The sequence below is a fragment of the Chroicocephalus ridibundus genome, chromosome 4, assembly GCF_963924245.1.
Source record: "Chroicocephalus ridibundus chromosome 4, bChrRid1.1, whole genome shotgun sequence".
NCBI classification, from domain to species: Eukaryota; Metazoa; Chordata; class Aves; order Charadriiformes; family Laridae; genus Chroicocephalus; species Chroicocephalus ridibundus.
Genome location: NC_086287.1, coordinates 79,922,804 through 79,944,042, shown reverse-complemented (window position 1 = coordinate 79,944,042; position 21,239 = coordinate 79,922,804). Strand labels below are relative to the sequence as shown.

Below are 21,239 nucleotides of genomic sequence, written 5' to 3'. Positions count from 1 at the left end.
CAGACCTCAGGGACCCCCAGAGACTCCCATCACTCCAGCCAGCAGCTTCCTCCAACAGCACCACGTCTCCCTTCCCACCAGCCCAGGCTTGATCCCAGGAAGCCCTTGTGCCTGCAGATGGAGAGTTGTGCCATAAGCTCCTACAGACAGAGTAATCTGGGATGAGTTTATAATTACTCATCTTGTTTCTTTTTATATTATCCCAGCTTCAAAAATCTTACATCTGTCTTGGATGTTCACCCACCACCACATTATCTGAGTATCATGTACTTTCTATCATTTCACCTTCTGTTTGAGAAAACACTATAAGAAGCACTTTCTTTAAAAAAATAGTATTTATAATTAAAGAATGAAGTTTAAAATTAAATTTTATAATTAGGAAAGGAGAATTAAATTTTGTTTCTCTTCTGAAAGGACACATATGCTACAACTATGCTACATCAGAAAAACCCACACATTACCAAGAAAAATAAAAAGTCGAACTTAGAATAAATGAGGTACGCAACAGCCAGAGCTACATACCTCCCTAGCTTTATGTCTAGTTTATTTGGGCTTTGGTTGCTTCCAAAGCAGATATTTAAAATTTTGAGAACCTAGGACTATACTAACTGGGCTGCATACAGCAGGTCCGTGCAGAGACAAGGATGCTGTTTTTAAAACCAATATAAGAAAGGCAACTAATTGAGATCAAACGTTTCATAGTATATTGAAAAAATATTCAACTAAGTTAGTTATCAAAGTCTCTTATGTTCTTTGCTAAGTTCAAAGGTTAATTTCTCTGGAAATCCTTACGCACTGTAATCAGAATCTTCTCGTATTGATCTACTAATGAAATCAGCTTTTAGAAGATGTCTCAGCTTGTGAAGGCACTGAGGACGGTAATTTCAGAGCACTCACAAGATAACAGGTTTCTAATGCCCACTGAATTACAACTGACCTTTTCAATGCTCTGCAGCACACATCCCAGAATTTCATGTTGAGGGTGTTCAAGAGGTTTTCTTTCAGTGTTCTGCTATTTAGAAGTTAAATAAGACAAAATAAAATACATGTAGAAATAGATAAAAAGCTTGGTGTCTATGGGAGGGCATCTGGACCTTCCCAACTTACTTCTGTGTTCTGGTTTGAGCAACACAAGATTAATTTCTCTTTCAGTAATTTTACTTTTCAGAAATGTCTCTTCTAATGCTAGGGGAAACTGCATTTTTAGAAGACTGTAGTATCTGAATTTGTGAAAATATTTACTTTATAGCCAGCTATGGTATGCAAGTTTCAAAGCCTCAGTGTTTTCAAGCTTGCCAGGTGTGGGGATGAGGAGGAGCAAGACCCGGGCACTAGACACAAGCTGGCCAACAGGATTATTTCATACCATGAAGGTCACATTCAATATAAATTAGGAAGTTTAGTGAGCTTTCCTCTTCTGTAATGGCTGCCATCCTGATAAATTCTAGCCCTAGTGCCAAACCCCTGAGCCCTTCCCTTCCTCCCAAAGCCGTAGCTTGTGGTGTCCGACATTTGTTGTCCACTGCTGGGAGTGCAGAGCTTCCTACCAATATAACTGGCTGAGTACAATCCTTGTATATTTTATATTGGTATTGGGATCAATACTGGTTCTTTAGTATTATAAACGTTATTTATTTAGTATTATTCTATTAAATCTGTTTATATTTCAGCCCTTGGGTTTCCTTGTGTTTTCAGGATTCCCCTCCCAGGTGGGAAGCGGTTGTCAGGTGATAGAAAAATTGCCTACATTACAATAAATTGTCGTGGGTTCTTCAAACCATAGCATCCTGACACAGCCCATGCCCAGTGGGTTGTCCGGCTGGATCAGGACCAGCAGGGGCTCTGTGGGAACTGCCAGGGGGACATGGGCAGAGAGTAGGCAGAGCCTTGGGTACTGTGAGACCACAGGGGATGGGGTCCTACGAGGATGTGGCCTTGGTGGGCACCAGGCAATAGACCATGCTCGTGCATGCAAGCTCAGGGTGCTGGAAGAAGGCTGAGGGGACAGGAAACTGTGTGGCCAAAACAGACCTCCAAAAGGGGAAAGGGTGAGGAAGGAGAAAACATTTTCTGTAGCTTATCTGAATAAAGAGAAAAGGGGGAAAAGTTAACACATGAATACTTGCAGGGGAAAGTCTCCGTTTGCTTCATGAATCATAGAATCTTCATGGTTGGAAAGGACCTTTGAGATCATTGAGTCCAACCACACACACACAAAAAAACCCCAATCCCCTACAATCTCTGCCACTAGAGCATGCCCTGAAGTACTACATCTAGACGTTTCTTAAATACCTCTAGGGATGGTGACTCAACCACCTCCCTGGGCAGGCTGTTCCAGTGCCTGACCACTCTTTCAGTAAAGTAATTCTTCCTTATCTCTAATCTAAACCTCCCCTGCTGCAACTTCAAACCATTTCCTCTGGTCCTGTCGTTATTCACCTGGGAGAAGAGGCCAACACCCACCTCTCTCCAACCTCCTTTCAGGTAGATGTAGAGGGCAAGGAGGTCTCCCCTCAGCCTCCTCCAAACTAAACATGCCCAGCTCCCTCAGCCTCTCCTCATATGACTTGGTCTCCAGACCCCTCACCAGCCTGGTAGCTCTCCTCTGGACACGCGCCAGCACTTCAATGTCCCTCTTGTACAGAGTGGCCCAGAACTGAACACAGTACTCAAGGTGAGGCCTCACCAGTGCCGAGTACAGAGGCACGATCACTTCCCTGCTCCTGGCTTTCTCACCCTTTTTGCTCCTTTGGCAGCCAAAATTAAACCCAACCCTACAAAACAGTAAGGGGAGAACAGAAACAATCAACATTTGGGGGGTGGACAGCAGCAGCGTTGGGATCAGAAGACCAGTGGTGGAGGAGAGCACAGGGAACAGCCAGGAGGGAACAGGCAGGGAGAGCCCCAAGGAGCAGAGACAGACTTAAAAATGCCCTGGCACTGGCTTTGACAGCCCTGAGTGAAAGTAAGTCTCCAAACTGCATCAGATGTTCCTCCTCTGAAGATACCAAGTGAAAACTGTGATTTACGTAGCTGGGAGATGCCACGTGAAGCAGAAGAGAGGTGGTTTTGTTTTGTGGTTTGATTCTCAAAAGCTGCTGCTTCCCCTTTTCTTTTTTTTTTTCCTCCTAAAAGGAGGGAAACTTTAAAAGAAACTGCAGAAGGCAATTAAAAAAAATCTGAAGTATACTTCATACTGTATACTACAGTACAGATTTTGTACTGTATAAAACAAGCATGTGGGAAAACTCTTAATGGCAAATTGTCAAATGTCTGTGTCCTAAAATGTTGCGTTGGTTTGGTTTTTTTCCATGCCGCGCTTTAACACATCCCTCACACGTGTGCCAAGTCACTGCCGTGAGCTTGGTGGCAGGGACAGGGAAGCTGGAGCTATTGAGGGAAGAGGGAAAACACCAACCTGAAATTTATTTTCGTGATTTCCAGAATGTTATAATTGAATGATATTAAGATTGTGTGCTAATGGATGGTTGGGCACTGGCATTGGAGAGGTCCTTCCAGTCGTGAATGCTGCAAAGATGCTCCTGTGTTCTGCAAACACACGTGCACCGAGACAGACCCTGTGCCGTTTGTCCCCAGAGCTCAAGCTACGGGTCCACAGTCCCCTGTTTCCCTAACTCTTTCTTGATCAGTATCATAACTCATAGCTGCGTACAGAAATAAGATACCTTTAGTTACCTCAGACACACAAAAAATGAGGCTTTTAGGTCTGCATGCTCCTAAGGAGAAGACAGAATCTGCTCTGTTTGCCCCAGACAATTCAGCCAAGCTTCCCCAGGGCCTCACAGTCAGGCTAATGAGAAACTCCCCAGCAACCCCCATGTAAAATGCTTTCATCTTTAAAATGTCTTTAAAAGGTCTTTAAAATGCCTTAAATTCTCTATATATTTAGTAAGACTTTTTGCTTCTTTAAAATGTCCCTTGTTGCTCCTCAAGACAATGCTCTCGTGATGTATTACAACAGCAATGCAGCATTGCAAAGCAAGGGTCCAGCCAGACAAATGTTAAGTCTTATTTTCCTCTTGGCTTTGAAGGAGCAGGAACCCCGTTAGCAAAGCGGAGGTGGGCGCTCGCCTGGCCCCCCAGCAGCCCTGCTCAGCCCACCCTCCCTAATGCTCAGGGGCAAGACGGACGGGCTTCAAGGGCTGCACTTGCTGTTAAGAGGGGAAAAGCAGGGGGAAGGAGGACTTGGCTGCACTGCACCTCCGGGACAGAAAACATCTCTGCCTCTTACACAGCAAAACACTACTGACCTGCTATTTAACAGTAAATCCTCAGATTGAGAGAGGAAAGGAAAAGCGCTTTTTTTTTTTTCTTCTTTTTACATTAAGAAAGAAATGTTTACAAGACCTGAAGAGGAAGGAAATTTGCTATATGCCCATTGTTAAGCAGGGCTAGTGGACACCCAGGTTATTTACCCTGGCACAAGAGGAGCCTCTGCCTCCTTATACATTTTCCTGATTCTCTAAGTTAATACATATAGCCCTTAAGTTGTAGATAAAAAAAAAATTATAGGACTATTTGTAGTTGTATCTAAAGTACTTGAATAAATTCCTCAGTGAAACTACGACAAGGGTTGGATTCCTGCAAAGCACTTCACCTTTGCAGGTTTTACCAGGATCGAGCAGTTAAGCCAGAGCAGACAGCAACTTGCACACAAGTTTTACCGTAGAAAAAAAGATGGTGCCCTGTGCTAAGCCATCACCGAACAGATCCCAGCGCAGGATTTCTGTTACCAACACATCCACTGCTAGATCTCCACCAGCCGCACCGAGCGGCTCTCAGAGCAGCCCCTCTCCCAGCGCTGCGGCACAGCCAGGGATGCACAAAGCGGGCACCTTCAGCAGCAGAGAAACCAGCCCGCCCTGAGAGGCAACACACCAGTGTTTGACACGTCTTGCCCTGCACCTACAAACGTTTATGCCTGCCCTGGGGACAGAGAGCTTTTACAGCTACACAGACAACCCTGCGACTGCAGATTCAACTCATACTCACCAAAACCAAAAAAAAACCAAACAAACCCAAAACCAAGAAAAAAACCAGTATAGCTTCCACTGGTTTGATTAACAAAGTAAGATATAGCAGCAAAAGCACCTTCTCCCCCCACAACTGCATCTATATAAATACTTTGCTAGTTTTAAAAAGACAGTTTACAAAGGACTCTACCTGCTCTTGCTGTCCCTACGTACCGCACCACCCTGGGACCGCCGCTCCCCCGGCCCACAGCAGCTGCGTGGAGTGCCAGCAGAATTTTTCAGAAGTCGCTTTGCATGTGTTTGCACACACACAGAGATGTACAAACACACACAGGAGAAGAAGGGAGAGAAATATGTTAATTTGAAACATCTGGCAAATGTTTCAGAGTTAACAAGTCCCGGGTTTGGCCTTTTGGTTTTTCTTCTGTTGTGGGGGTCAAGGAAGGGGAGGCAATTTTGTCATTTTGGGCCGGGGAAGGAAGGGGCATGAAACGAGAAGTTGAAGCATGTTTTTTCACCCTTTATTGAAGTTCAACATCACACTACTGGAGCTAATGCAAACAGGAAGATCATAAAAGAACATAATGAAAGTCTTGCACACTGGGACTGAGGGACTGGTTTCAGTTACTGAATATAGCTTTGGAGGCACACCACACAAGAGCCAGTGACTCCACGTGGCTGCACCACCATGTACTAGGGCTTTTTAAGCTTTTTCTATGTAGTTCCTCAGTCATCTTCCAGCCTGAAACCTCTGTCCCATGCACTGCGCCCTGTCTTGATAGGATACTGTATTGCACTTTCATACGCATGCAAGATTGACATCTGTAGCTACTAAACTTATTAAGAGAAAAATTAGCACACATTTTCCTTAAGTTGCCATAAATCACACATATAATACATTTCATTCCACATCCGACGTCTTGAATGAGAGCTGTAATTATGGGAGTAAATGAAGAAAAATGGAGGAGACTCAACTAATTTGGGGAAAGCCTTTCACAGGCTGTCTTTTACGTACAGCGTAGTCCCCAATACCATCCAGAAATCCCAAATTAACTCCCGCTCTGCAGGGAAATGATTTTTGTTGTTGTTGCTGTTTTGAACCTCAGCCTGTGTTAAATTTAATACAATTCAAGATTTGTGATAGATAACACCGGTAACTCCACTCCACTGCTGTTTGAGACGAAGGTCAAGCAAGGGAGCCGGCGAGCGCTCTTTTCATGCGCCGTTAGCTCCAGCCACAAAGGAGCCTTCCACATCACAGCGGGGGTTTACAGCAGCAGCAGCAGCAATATTTGCTATCAAAGACTAGTGAAAACACAAACCGTTCCAACAGATAGGGCCCAGAGAAGATGCACCCGGCGCAACCCAGAGCGCAGTTGGTGAAAGTGAAGTGCCACAAAGTGCCACACAAAGGCAGCTTGTGCCTTCGAGAGCAGCTAGACACTGACTTCAGTAAGAAAAGTCTCCTGTGAGCCAGTCTCCCCGTGACTCTTATGAAACCCATGCTAACCAGGAACGCAGCACCATTGTTAATTTTCATATTACTGCTCAGTTTCAGAGCTGTTTTCACATCGCTGCTGAGCTTCTAAGAGAATACCATCACGCAGCCCAGTACGAAGACAGCACAGAAAGAGTTATTGGCTTCAAAATCAAAAATATTCTGAGAATTTCATAAATGTTAAAGACATAATAGACAGTAAAATATCTTTACACAGGACACAAGCAGGACTGAAATGTGGGTAGTTACTTTAAACGCAAACTAATATAACATTTACCCTCATGTTTGTCTTATTGATACATATTACACAACTACAGACAAACTTCCTTTATCCTGTTTAGTTTCTTGAGGCTCTTTTTATTCAAATTATCAATGTAGCACAGCTGAAAAACGTTTAAGTGTTATTATCAAGCACACCAAAAGCTGGTTCAAATGTTAAATCTTTCTACCATGGCGATGTGGCTCTTTTATTCTCCAGCCCTGACAGTACTTTCCAATTTCCTCCGAGAGGAGAAATACACACATTCCAGTTGAGACTGAAGTTTAAAATTCCTATTAAAGTAGCTTTTATGTAATTAGATTGGAATGAATGTGCAACAGTGCCCATTGCAGAAAACTTCAAAGTGGTTATACTGGAGAAATCACAACCCGTTTCAGTGTGCCCACAAGAAGAAAGAATGGCTCTCCGGAGGATAAGAGTATATTAGTCTCTGTATGTAATAGATTTTATTGACCATATGGAACTGATATAAAAATTGTGTTGCAGTGGGTAGTCTTGGATTTGAGACAGGAATGTGACATACAAAATACAGTTCCTGTAAAAAGCCTGGCAGCTTTCTGGCAGTTTTTGCAATCAGAAGAACCTAAAATATTTACCTGATTGAGTCACTGATGAGTCCCAGGTCAAAGCAAAATCTGAAGATTCACCCTCTTCAACTGAAAAAGAACAAAAATAAGTTGTGATTGCTAAAACAAACCAACTGGAAAGCAAAGCCATCAGAAAACTAGGTCCGCTATGACATTAAGTATTAAAACAGACTTCTGCACTGGTGAAAAAGAACTTACTGCTTTCTATAAAATAATTCATAAGGTGGAAATTTAGTAAGGAGATTTTTCCCTACATTTTAACCTTAATATGGGATTTCTGTTTGCAGTTTCTTCCTGAACAGGTAACAGTAAGATCATGTGAAATTTTAATAGAGGTTTAAATATCACTAGCTGCCAAGTATTCATGTTTGAAATTCTGTGCATTCACAACAACTTGCATGGGCAAAATTGCTGGGCATTTGAAAGCAGTAACTGCAGAAATTCTTTTTAATTGCAAAAGTTGATCATCTTTACCTGCCTGCTCTGTCACTACGACACCAAACAAATATAAGTCATAGATCTTTATTTCCTGATTAAAAGTATTTATTCCATGCACCGAACAATCTCCAATTCTTTTATCTAAATTACATTGGATTCAAATATAAATTCTACATAATTCTGCAACGGAAATCCAAACCATATCGCAAAGCAACAAGCACAGCCCCTATAGACCAGATGGGACCTGTGTGCCCAGGCCCCGGAACCGGCTCCAGTGAGCATTTACTTTGAGTATTTACATTTTCATCACAAGATTCTTGATTTTGTGGTTTCCTCCTCTTTTCTTTTTTTCAATCCAGTAAGGAATTCTGGCATCCTGTAAGCTTATCTATCAGATTGATGTCAATGGTGACATCATGTGGCATTAGGAGCAGAGAAGATAGTTTATACAGGCAGTGCCTTGACAAATTTTGATTTTATGTTCAGCCCATAAATAAATGCATATTCCACTGAAGGGCACAGCTCTGGTCCTGTTAGTCCGCAAGTTTACTAATGGAGGAGCATGGAACTTGGCCACTTCTTTTGAAAAATCATACTTGAGACACAGTTATACTTTTTCCAAAAAAGTCTATGTTAGCATAAAGGCCATGTCACGTAATATTAAATACCAGAATGATAGAGAAAAAACAAGATCCAAAGCTACGAGCTTCTTGAAGCCATTACCGGTCCTATTCCCTGACAGTGTCAGAGCAGGTTTGGCTCGCGCACGCTCTCTCCTAGGGGCTCGCCTCCCATTTTGTGTTCTGTAAACCACCATCTTGTCCCCATTTTGACCTATCTCTTAATAGAAAAACTCTGGACATAGTTATCCTAAATACGATTTCACTCTTACTCAAATATATCTCTCATTTTAACATTGCATTCTACATACATTTGGGAGGCTTTTTTCCCCAAAACTGAATAAGCTAAGTTAGCACTTCAGGTACCTTACTCAAAACAGACATGTGGAATGTTTAATTATATTTTATCCTTGACTGCTTTTTGGTTGGCTTGCTTAGACAGTTTTTTATATTACTACTTTTACATTGAGTTTTTTTATTTCTTTACCTTTTATCCTAGAAAGAGGAGCGAAAAAAAGTCAGTGTGCTAAAAATACATAAAGGCAATAAATTCACTCCTAGTCAAGTAGAAGTGTATGAGATCAGGACTGGTCATTGGCAATTTTAGCAACACACTGCCTTTCATGTTGGTTAAACACCGGAGACTGCTCTAGTCCTTGAGCTGCTGTAGGGCAGCTGGCTCCAGCACGTAACAAAACTGCGTTTTTTGGAATCCCTTAAATGAGGGCAAAGGTTTGAGTCAGCCTCTGTTGGCATTAATTTGCTTTGTTCCCTAATGACTGAAAAGGGGACAGAGAACATATATGTGAAGACGACGGCACTTAAATTCACTTTATATTATTGCAGTCATGGTTTCAGGTTCTTTCCCTCTATTTGCACAGACCCACCGCGTCGGTGACAGTGCTGCACCTCCATGTAAGGAGAAGGCCGGTGGGACGGAGCCTCCTGAGCTTAGACACAGACGCATCTCCCTGCAGCTGCTGCTCACACCACTACTCCTGTTTTGTTTTGTTTTTGGTTTTTTTTTTTTAAAAGTAAACATAATCTTTTATAGGATCAACCAAAACAAACAGCAACATCCAAGCCCCCTCCAAGAGGTATTGCTGTATTGGACTGATGTTTCTCCTGAGCAGCAGGACAGCAGGTCAAGTTGTCCCCTCGGACAGCAGGCATGGGGCATGGGCACTGCCAGAAGGGAGCCGGGACCCCACGCTGCTTGCTGTGGTGCTGGCTGGGGGGCCCAAACACATCCGGGCAGGACATGACCACTGGGCAAGGCCAGGCTGGCACTGCTCAGAACTGGTGCTAGGTGGTTTTATGGAGCAGCATGGTCACAGTGTCGGCCGGTCAGAAGCCCAGACCCGAGTACTTGATCCTCCCCTGCCTGCCCCTCCACGCACTAAGCTAGGCAGGGGGCGTAGAGAAACAAGGGGCAAAAGCACACCACATCTGAAAGAGAAAGATTGGGTCTATACACCAGTGTAATTAAGAGGCCCCAGAGGTTTGCAGGGGAAGGGTGTCTGAAGAAAAAAGAAAAAAAAAAAAAAGTGATCAGTCTTTGTCACAGGCACTGAGTGTAATTGTAGGGAGACACTTAACTCTACTATGCTTCTGCTTCCTCTCCGTAATGGGCATAAAACCAAGACCTGAGAGGTTCCTCTGTGGCCACCTTAATCTTCTGGATATAAATTGTTATTTAAGGAGCTGGCATTTGAAACGGTGTCACTGCTGGCTTTACCTCAGCAGTGAGCAGAAGCCACGGAAGTCAGAGGGAAAGATAATCAGTTTTTTCGTCCCAAACCCAACTTCAACACTCAAGCAGATGCAGATAAAATTTGCCCTCAGTTGCACAGGGCTGTTGCTGGACACACAGGGAAGCAGGAGGAGTGTTCCTGGGCTGGCTGGAGACCAGACACTGGCCTCTGGGGAGAGGAGTCCCACAGAGCCCCCATCAGGGGACAGACCCCCTGGGGGCTGCCTTAGGGCTTGGCCAACCCTCCCCAGGAGGGCAGAGTGGGTCCAGAACAGATTTGGCTGCTACAGCTGTGAAGGGATTTCCAGCTCTTGCTACTGAGAACCGACTGAAAAAAAAAAAAAAAAAAAAAAAAAGCCTTTAGTCCACAATATTAGCCAGGCAGTAATTCACGTAAAGTTGATTTCTCAGTTAAAGTTTTGGTTTCTTAATATTTTTCTCATCATCCCTTGAAACCTAGGCTGACTCGGGTGACCACTGTGCATTAACGTGCTCTTTGTGGATGCTAGTATTTAAGTAGCAGTAATGGGCAAAAAAGCCAGTGAAGAGGTACGAAGCATTCAACACAATCACTTCCAAGATACACTGCATAGTAAAATAATTCCCGTTTCATTAGTAGGGAAATATGTTTTCTAAGACATGCCAGCCACAATCATAATTACTGAAGCCAAGGACTAGACACTGCCATCTTTGTAGTTAACGACTCTGAATGCGTGGACACACAAGTTCACGGCACTGATGTTCAGCATGGGCAGGAGCCACCCACGTACCTGAAACACTCTGCAGCTTGGGAATACCACAGGAAATAGCAGCAGCACAGCTTAAGACAGAGCACTGAGATTTTATAAAGCAACCAGAGATCTTGTATCAGCTCTAAATACTTTACGGGAGTCCTGGTGACATAATGGTGAAGGCTCAGCATATCATGAGATTTTGGAAGCATTTTATACTGGGCATTGAAAATGAAGACACCCAAAATCACTCACATTGAGCTTTGGGCAGGGCGTTCACAAGTGCACTTCACTTGTTTTTGTTAGATACTTCCTGTTTTGCTTCACAAACTCACTCCACTCTTTCCCCAAATTTTGCTGTGTGCCTGAAACCACAGAAGCTGCTATGCAATTACACTCTTGTCTCTGTCTGCTCTCTCCATATGAATTATCATTTTAAAATGCTTTGGAAAAACATATTTTTACTCCTTCAGTAATACAGAGACAATACGAGAAGACCATTTGGTCCCACTTTGCTCCATGTGTCATGGTCAGAATGGCACCCGAGATGCAACATGGGGCACCAATGGAGAAGATACGCGTATCTCCCAGTGCCAAATTCACTATGCAGTTGATTAGAAAAAAAGATAAGCAAGAAACAGTTTCAAAGTCAAGTACTAAACCTTGATATCAACACTCACAGCACTATATTTCTATTTTTAAAGCATTGACTTTTTCTTCTTCTCTTTTGTAAGTGGTCCATAGTATTTGCCAGCACACAGAGATAAAATACTGGAAATAAAAAACAGAGACGCTCTTTTAGCTGCATCCTTCAAGGTGATGATTATGAGACAGTTATAGAAAACTCACTCAAGAATGTGCCCGCTACAACAGCCGCCCCCTTTGGTGAAATCTGGGGGCATCTATGAAGCTGAAACCCTTCAGGAAGACTGGGCTTGACTGGAAAATAGCTTTCGTTTGGCAGCATAGAAAATCTTGTTTGTCAGTCAACTCAGAGATCGGTAACCTTGTGTACCACCCCCCCATGGCCTGGTGCAGGGAGGAGTTGGCCGGCAGCGGGAGAACACATTTCTGCTTCCACCCCCCAGTTCTGCCCCAGCACAGGAGGACTCGCTGCTGTCACGCCTGGAGAAGACCTCTGTTCTGCTCCAACTCATTGCGGGACCCAAATGCAAGAGCCAGAGCAGGGACAGGGCTGACGTGGGGAGAACTGGGCAACGGCAACATCCCCACACAGCATTCCCACACACACCAAATATTTGCATTTTGCCCGCTCGTCTCAGATGTTCTCTAAGGATGCTTATTTAATTGCTAGGTCACGAGTGCTGCAGGCTTAAAGATTTCAGTTCTTTGTGCTCAGAGAAACTTCTGAAAGGATTCAGCATCCATTCCCCTAAGAGTCAGAACATCTATTTATGGGGCTACCATTACCTGAACTCCATTCACAGTCACAGTGCTTATTTAACACTTTATCACTCCCAGGAAAGAAGTTAACCTTATCAAAGTAAGACGCTTCCGAACCAAATGTTGATTTCTAGATGCAATCAAGCTTTACAAGTGAGCAACAGCCCCTCAGTAATTCAGGTGGCATGTGTATGCTCCCTTATCCTATTACACAGGCTTCAAGGACCACAAGGACCAGTTTAACACTTCCCATAATATAAAAACTCCACAGTATGCTAACTAAAATGTCAGGAACTGTGACAGTTTGCGAAACTGCTGAGAAATATGTTGGGTTACAAGCAAGTCCCCAGCTGATGGGGGAAACTTTCCTGAATCAGGGCTGTTACCAAGAGCTGCATTCGGGACTGGGGCCACTCCCTCACCCACCAGCAACCTTTGAAAACACCACGTACAGAATAGTTTGAGCGCAGAAAATGCTGGTGCCGCTTTTCAGTTTGGAGGATTTTGTCAGATTTTGTCAGTGACAGAATGCTCTCAGATAAACCTGGGGAAATCTCGCCAATGCCTGTGTATCAGCTGTAATGTACGTGTCAAGATTCGCAGCTTTCCCTCTAGAGAAATACTCTAGGACCGATCCGCATTGTAAGCCAGTCACACAATAATCACATATTTTCCCTGACCTAGCTGTAGGTATTTGCAAGCGAGAGTTCTGTGATCTTCTGTAATCTTCAGGCTTCTTTGCTGCCTTTCAGGCACACATCTCTGTGCTATCCTACCCGGCCTTTGCGCTGTCCCTCCCATCACATGAAATTACATGCTCCCGAATCAGCATAGGACACAGAATAGCCCCATCCGAGCGCCATTCATTCACCACAACTCATCCCACAGCACTCGCAGCCTGGGATTTGATACAGCGCTCTTAATCCTGCAAAAGGCAGAGCGGCTTCCATTTCCACGAAGTCAAAGGGAGCTGAGGATGCTCAAAACTTTGTGGACTGAGGATTGTAAATCAGCCAGTTTCCAGCTGCTTGGCATGGCAGGAGCACAAAAGATGTTAACAATCTTTACACTTTAAATAGCCTGGCATTTTCCACACGCATCCAAAGTCTGTCCTTTGGAGAGATGCAGATAGATGCGAATCGGAAGCATGAGGAGAAGGGGCCAGGATACCTCTGCTCTCACTCAGCCTACTGTCCAGAGCATGGCCCTGCACAGCACCAGGAGCTGCTACCAAAATGAGCAGTGGCATACAGCAAAACAAGAAAAAAAAAAAAGTTTGGAAATGGCTACTTTTGCGCAGAAGCCAGCTACCCTCTTCTCTTCAGATTACCTCCTGGCTGGGTGCAAGGCTTTCCCTCTCTCCTGCTTGGATGTTCCCTGTTAGATCCTCCTAACAGTGGTCAGACAAAACTCTGCAACGCACAAAAATCTGCAGAAGAGCAGTGAAGGAAATTAGTAGTATGAAAAACAGTCGCACTTGTTTAACTGAAGCACCGCTGCAGCAGAGCTGGGGTCCGCTGCCCAGGAGTGTAGGGGGGTGCCGAGCCAGCCCCCAGCCAGAGCATGCTGCCCCCGAGGAACCGGGCTGCTGTTCTTTGTCAGCAAGCTGGGGCTTTCTCCCACCCCCCGTGCAGAGGAAAACCTTCATGTTCATCAGGAAAATAGGAGGTTTTGTGGGGCTTTGCCAGTGTACTGAGAATAGGTGCCTGAGAACATATCCTGATGCATTTACTGCGCCTTGCGGCTAAAAGGAAAGGGGAAATCCCCCTGGCGCCTCCGCACCAACTTTGGGGGGAGCACAAAGGTACCGGGCAGAAGCAGCCAGGTGTGCTTTATACCAGCCAGCTGAGCCCATTTACTCCCTTCGGAAAATCAGCTTTGCAAGAGGATGGCTGCCAGGTCTCCCTGTGTTTACTAGATATTTTCCTTGTTTGCGTGATCATTTCCATTTACCTTTGCCATTTTTTCCCCTGGTGGGTAGTGGAAAGGAGCACTGGGACACCCAGGCACCCCCAGAGAGGTGACGGTGTATTCCTCGCCTGTGCCCTAGCCCCCAAGATCCCCCCCAGGGACCACGTATGGTCCCTCGCAGATCCCAAGGGCAGCTCCAGAGCCACCTCCCTGTTCTCTCCCCAGTGTGTGGCTGATTCAGCCATCGGTGGCCCTTGGCCAGGAGGGTTTTTTCCACCTTAAATAGGACCATTATATATTAGTTCTTTCATGGGCCAGCAGGCCAGGGAATAAGACAAGAGGGTTTACTGACATGGCTTATTTAGCTAGTTCAGAGCCTAAATTTGCACAAGTTCTCTATCTGCTTTCTCCAAAGTCAGTAACAGGGCTTGGCAGAGACTATGGGTTTTGCTGGCAAAGTCTGCCTTTTTGTGCGAAGGAGGGAGGAGTGGGGAAACCCAGACTGCTGTGCTCTCTAGGTCAGGGAAAAGAAAAAAGAAAGAAAAAAAAAAAAGAAAAAAGGAAGAAGGATGAGACAAATGGGACAGAATTACAAAGTAAAACTGAAAAAAAAGACAGGAACAGAAAAAGATGTGAAGGTAATTAAGGAGAACAAGACAAACAACAAAATAAGGTAGCACTAGCAGGTTTATGCAAAGGAGATCTAATTATGGGTGGCTAAATCCTCCAGGACATTAATATTCCATCGTAATGTGTCTAGTTTCCTCCTTTCCAGACATGGCAGGGAGGAAATGAGAATCACTTAGATACACTGTTTAATGAGCAAATGATGGACGATCACCAAATACAGCCTGCCTGATAAGTATCCATTAGCTTAAACTCGCACAGTAAATCTGTGTGCAGCTAACGGGCCTGCCTCTTCAAACGCTACGGCAAAACTTAATGTAACTGCAACTAGAGAAAGGGATCATTGTAAATAAAAATCTCATCTCTGCAAGACGAGAAAGACCGTAGGACATACATAATGGCTAATCAGAGCCCTTCCCACGGACCACACACCTGACTCACAAGCCAGAGCATATTTATTCCCAGTGCTCATATTTAGTTTTTGTGTTTCTAATTCACAGACTCCACTAGAGACAGATATTTCCCATCAAAATCTATTATGTAAATAAATACAAGAGCACGGTGTAATAAAATGCAGCCAACGTTTCAGGTTGCTCTCAAGACCAACACCTTATACATGCAATACATTAAACTTATAGTTCTTAAAACTGGGCCTGCAGGCACCCCATTTCCATACTTTACATTATAGATTTGGAATCAATACTCTCACTGATGGTTCTACAACTTGTCACTGAAGGTTAATCCCCAGGGGGCAGGGTGGGTTGTTTTTTTCCTTCTAATTGCAACACATGGTATTTAATCTGTGAAATGTTCAGGAATTTAGAGGTTGACCTGGAAGAGGCACCTGGTTGAGAAGCCCCCGGCTCTGTGCTGCATACGAGACCCACAGCAGCAGCACCTTGGTCCTGTACAAGAATCATATTTTCCCGGCACTCTGGTGCCAAGCCACCCCAGCAATGGCTGGCACAGGGAACATCTAGTTCTAGGTTCCCCATGTTTCACCAGGAAGCACCGTCCCGCTGCTCTGCTGTGGGGAAAACTGTCCCCTTCGCTAGGTGTGCCGTCGGTCCCTCCTCTGCCCTGCGTTGGGCTGTGCCAGGCTGTGCTCCCTGCGTCCCCAGCACAGGGGACCTGTCTCTTGCCTACCCACCTGCCTCTTGCTTTTTTGGACAAAAATCTCTTTCAGTAGCGGTTGTTTCTAATTGTTGCTTCCACATCAGAAATGCAGGAAGAGACTGGAGTTGGGCAATCCTTCTGCTTTTTCTGCCTGGAGTTTGCCTAGCCATGAGACTGGTGGGGCACATCCCACCCAGCCCAAGGGACTCATCCCACCGATGGCCCATTGGTGGCTGGCACAGAGCTTCCACTGATGTGCTGCATCCCCAGATCCACCATCTGCAATAAGCTCTGCTGGAAACAGATGGGAGCACCCAGGCTCCCTACTCCCACCTGCCCCGGTCAGGCTGAGCCCAGCTCCGGTGGGGCAAGAGCACAGGCCTGGGGCAGACAGCAAAGCGGTGGGGAGGGCAGTGGGGATGCAGGAGGACATGTGGTGCAGGGTGGCCAGCTCCTGTGGACAGGGATAGGGGATGGCAAGCACCAGCTGTCTGTGGGTGTGCTCCTCTCTGCATTATTATATGTATTTCTAAGGCAACTGTCACCATAGTGTCTGCAGCTTCTTTCAAAAACAGATCTACTACGAGTAAACAGGCGCTTTAAAGCTCAAGTGAAACAAAACAGGTGAATCTGACATTCCCCATGTTGCCTATAAAATCATGTATTTTACTTCAGCAACCGAGAGTTTAAATATTCTTGCTCCATCTGGAATGCTGCTGGATGACAGCAACACATACGTGTTGAAACCCTAACAAACTAAAACAAGAAAATTAGAGAAAGGGGGAATTAACACACCTACAACTCATGGCCAGGACTTCAATTCCATGAGTTGAATTTGCAAATTGTGAAGCAATCCTTTGCTCTGCTAAAATGCTAAAAGCAGGCTGAAGTTACCCAAAGACAAGATGATGACGTGAAACCCATGAACAGTGACAGACCAGAGGTGGGTCAGCAAGTACAAAGACCATGCTGCTACTCAAATACTTGCTATTTCTTACACCTTCCTCCAAAATTTGGTTGTAGAAGTTGTACTAGCGAATGCTCCGCTACCACCTTATGCGCTTTTGAGCTCAGATACCTGGTGGGTGACGGTACGCAAGTCTCAGGTATCACTTATGACAGTATTGGCAAACACGTGGGACATGGGGCTCCGCGTTGGAAGACAGCAGACCTGAGAGTTGCAGTTGGCAGAGACAAGGTGCACGTGGCAGAGTTCAGCTGGGGGGATGCTGCAGGCCAAAGGGGTGCCAGAAAGGCCTTTACTGTTTCCCGAATGTAAAAGATGGCTACAATAAAATCAAGTTTCAGAATGAAGCCAAAGCACTGTGACGTTCAAACACCGGGCTTTGCACAGAGGATGCAGGGTCTCACCAAGTCAGATTTATAGCATGCTTTGCTTCTCCAGGATAAAAAAGAAAAAAAACAGACAGGAAAGAGCACTATTTTTACATTAGGGCTATAAAGTTTCTCTATAAGCAGGATACTTAATAAAATAATTTACATGTGCTGGCACCGTCTTGAGGCAGCTAATGAGGATGCTGAAAGGTTAACATCTAACACAGGCTAATGACACAAAGAAAGGGGAGTGTTCTGAAATCAGTTTACATAAACTTTTGTACAGAAACAGGAACCAAACTAGGGAAGAACAGAAGTAGACAACTAGACAACTGCAGATGGGCAGTGGGGCCGTAACTCCTAACACTAGCGCTTTCTCTGGTAAAGCGCATAAAGAGATTTACGTGTGCCAGCACTGAGCACAGCCTACCTCGGACTGCAGCCTGCTCCCCACTACTAACGGGGATCGCCCTTCCGTATTCTGCTTAGTCCAAACCATCCGACCAACCATCCGTTCTGTAATAAAGAAACCTCACAAAAAACCCCATTCACTGCCCCACTTACTACAGTCAGACCAAGAGCCACATCGCTCCAGACCCTCCTGCCGTGGACAGCAAGTGGCCATTTCCTTACCTTCTGCAAGGAGCTGCCGTCAGGATGTTATACTCTCCAAGCTCATCTCAGCATCACTGTAAATGGAGTCGCACTTCACAGCAATTTTCCCACTATGGATTTCACCCATACCCAACAGCAGCAGATGCAACATCTCCCATTTCTTGTGGGTCGGGCGTGATATTGTCAGCCTCTGTCCTGAGCTGTCTCAGATGGTGGGGGCACCCCAGTTTTCAGACTTAGGTTCAAGGTAGAGAGTTCAATGCCCATGAAACATTCATACTTGCAAATGTGATAAAAAGAATAGAAAATTACTTGAACAGCAGCAATTACCTTGAGGGTCGCTGATGAAATGGTAAAGCATACAAGAACTCTAACACATGTTGAAGTCTCTTCATAACTCTTCAAAGCAGGTTTTACTACGTTACGCCTAAAGCCCTAGTCCCCACTGCGGCGAGCACCAGCAGGAGTGGAGCTGCTGTACCAAACACTTTGTTTAGCATCACGCTCCCCTCCACTGATACCCAGTTCAGCACCCAGGGCTATTAATCACAGCTGAAAAAAAGAAAAATAAAATAAAATAAAAATCTTTGACCAGATTTCTACACCTCAGCCTAAAAAAAATAAACTGATTTTTTTTTATTGCTAATCCTTCAAACTTGGAAATTTTTTCACTGGTGAGCTATGTTTACAGCGTAGGTAGCACAGGAAAAGGAAAAGAGAGGAGGCTTTTCCTGACTAGCCATTTTAATTAGAGCTGTGAGGGCTTGGAAAAACCCATCTGGTGAGCGGAGTTACTTCCCCTCCTCTTGGGATGCTGGTCCCAGTCAGAAAGACCCAAATTTCCAAAAGCGTAAGTCCGCTGGGCTGTCCGTGCACCTGCTTTGCTGCTGAACAAGAAGGGCTTCGGCTTTCCTGAGCGAACATGGGTTTTCGAGGGCTGTTTGTAGGAGTTTGTTTCTCGAGCAAATATCTCGCTGTGTTGCTTTTGTGCATGCGAGCGTATGCGCGTGTGTGTGTCTGTGTGGTAATACTCCCCAGGCTCGCTCATTTTAATGCTGCTTTCTCCCCAGATGAAAATATACATATTCTTATTAAGAAAAAAAAAAGTGCAAAGTATAAATTTGCATCTATGATCATTTCTGGTTCATAAATTGTATTTTAATAATAAAACCATATACTCTTCTGTACTGCCTCTTAAATACTAACAGGGAAGTCTGTCTTATTTGTACACAAGCCTAGATACTTTGATGAAGGAACACACAAATGGTATAAAATAAATACCGTGAAGTGAAATATAGATAAAAGGGTAAATAAAAGCAGCTGTAAAGCATGGAAAATCCAGCAACTCATCCTGCCCCCTCAGCCACGAGAAGAGTTTCTTCCATCACACAGAACAACCCACATGAGCGGATGCTCCACACCGCCCAGCCATAGGTGCCCCACACTTTCCGACCGCTGCATTTTTATCACACAGGTCAAGGGAAATTCTCCAGCTGAGCTGCTTCTTACTAGAAAGACAGGCTTTGTTGGCTGCATTAAGGTGAAAGAAATTACAATGAGGGAGAGAAAGCTGTATATAGCATATATATCCTTTTTTTAGAGTCAAATTTAATTTGCAGAAAAACCAACTCGGACACCGTAAAGTGGAAACTAATATTTTTTTATGACCCCTTAACAACCTGTCCTTAGTGCTAACATACCATAAATAAATTTCAAAGTCTTGTTATACACGTAGTTTATTTTAAACAAGACTAAAAGGGGAACACAGTTCTTACTGAAAATTGGCACACATACAAAGAAAGGAGGAAAGACGGCTTTTAAAACTGTATCCCAAAGCCTATTTTTTTTTCATTCTTATTAAACGTACCATATTTCCACTGAAATGAAACATAGAGTTTCCAAATATTTTATAATTCTGAATGGATTTCCCCAGTGTAACAGTAATAATATTTTTACAGTTAAAAGATCCACTGATTTAATAAGTGTGATTTGTGTATTTAGAAAATTCATTAGAGCAGACATTCCCCGACATTTTTAGATTTATTTATTTATTTAGCCTAATTTGGGTACACTACTTCAAAAGAGCGCTTAGAGCTTCCCAGTTCCTTAGTCACTCACTAATAACATCTAATAATTAATAAAGACATGTAAATTCTTAACTCCCAGAACTATTCCAAACTTACTATCTGTACGCTTCATGTCATGTCTCACTTATAGATATCTGCATTACTTTGTTTCATAAAATGCTGAAGGGACACGTACTTATCTTGCTCTCCACCACGAGTGAATATTCAGGGATGCCGCAACCAAAGCAAAACTAAACCAAAGCTTGAGCAAACCTCTCCTCTAGGAGCCTGCAGAGTCTTCCAGGCAAGCGTGGAGGCTTTTAGCTGGTTTTACTGCATGGTTGTGTCCCTTCTGCAAATGGCCAAATGCCCGCGTGCTTGTGCAGGGGCACGCACCTGCGGCAGCTACGGGGGACAGGTGCTTCTTCAGCCACTGTGCAGAAACGCAGGCGTGGTGTCAGGTGAGTACATCGGGATAGTCTCGTTAGTGCCCAGTTTTACAAGTATTTGGGAGACAGGAGGGAATGGACTGACCAAGCGCGCAGCTGTGATATGGAAAGAAACAGCCCAGTTTAAGAGTAAATGCAATGCTCGGGACAGCAACTCTGAAAGTATCTGTAGAAACAAAGGCGGCACGAAGGGCATGAGCAACCACCCTCATCCCCCTTCATAAGGCTGCCAGCCCCTTCTGCCTCTGCCCCCAGAGCTGTTAAAATCTTTAATCTATGGACAGAGACCACGGGGAACAACATTAGCTGAAACCATTTCTACTTGGAGGCAAATTATATTGTGTCTGCTCCTCTCTGACAAGTGCTCCTGTCAGGGCTTTGTGTTCTGCAACGTTTCCTTGTCATATTTATTTGCTTGTTTTGATTTCTGGTCTTCTGTCGGGAGGAAGACTGCCAAAACCATAAGTCCTGTCTCCTCGAAGTACTGCTAAGCCTGGGAAACTGGGTGTGGGGATTTCCACACACAGCTCAAGCCAGTATGTTGACAGAAGTTTCCCTAAAGAAATACAACTTGCATAAAGTTTTGTATTTAAAGTTCAGTGGACTAAATGAACGGGACTTGAAAGAAGAATGAAAATAGCCCACTTCCCTAAACAAAAGGTACCATAATAGGTATTATGAAATGACACTCAGAATAAACTACCCATGTAAGAACCACAGGCAGGTGCGAGGTTATTCACACAGACAAACCGTAACTGTGCTGGTAGTTTTGCTGTGTGAAAAATGAGTCCCCTCAAGTTTGAGGTTTCTGTAAC

General features: G+C 44.4%; 1 protein-coding gene across 3 annotated transcripts in view; it reads right to left on the bottom strand.

The window, feature by feature from the left end:
• Positions 1–21,239, bottom strand: part of ZNF423 (zinc finger protein 423) — a 234,594-nt gene that overhangs the window by 184,472 nt on the left and 28,883 nt on the right. For all 3 annotated transcript variants that reach the window (XR_010070998.1, XM_063334411.1, XM_063334413.1), the window contains exon 2: positions 7,369–7,428. Coding sequence is in view for 2 of the 3 variants with exons in the window: in XM_063334411.1 (XP_063190481.1) it covers positions 7,369–7,428 (60 nt within the window). In the remaining variant the exon portion in view is untranslated. The remainder of the gene's footprint in view (positions 1–7,368; positions 7,429–21,239) is intronic.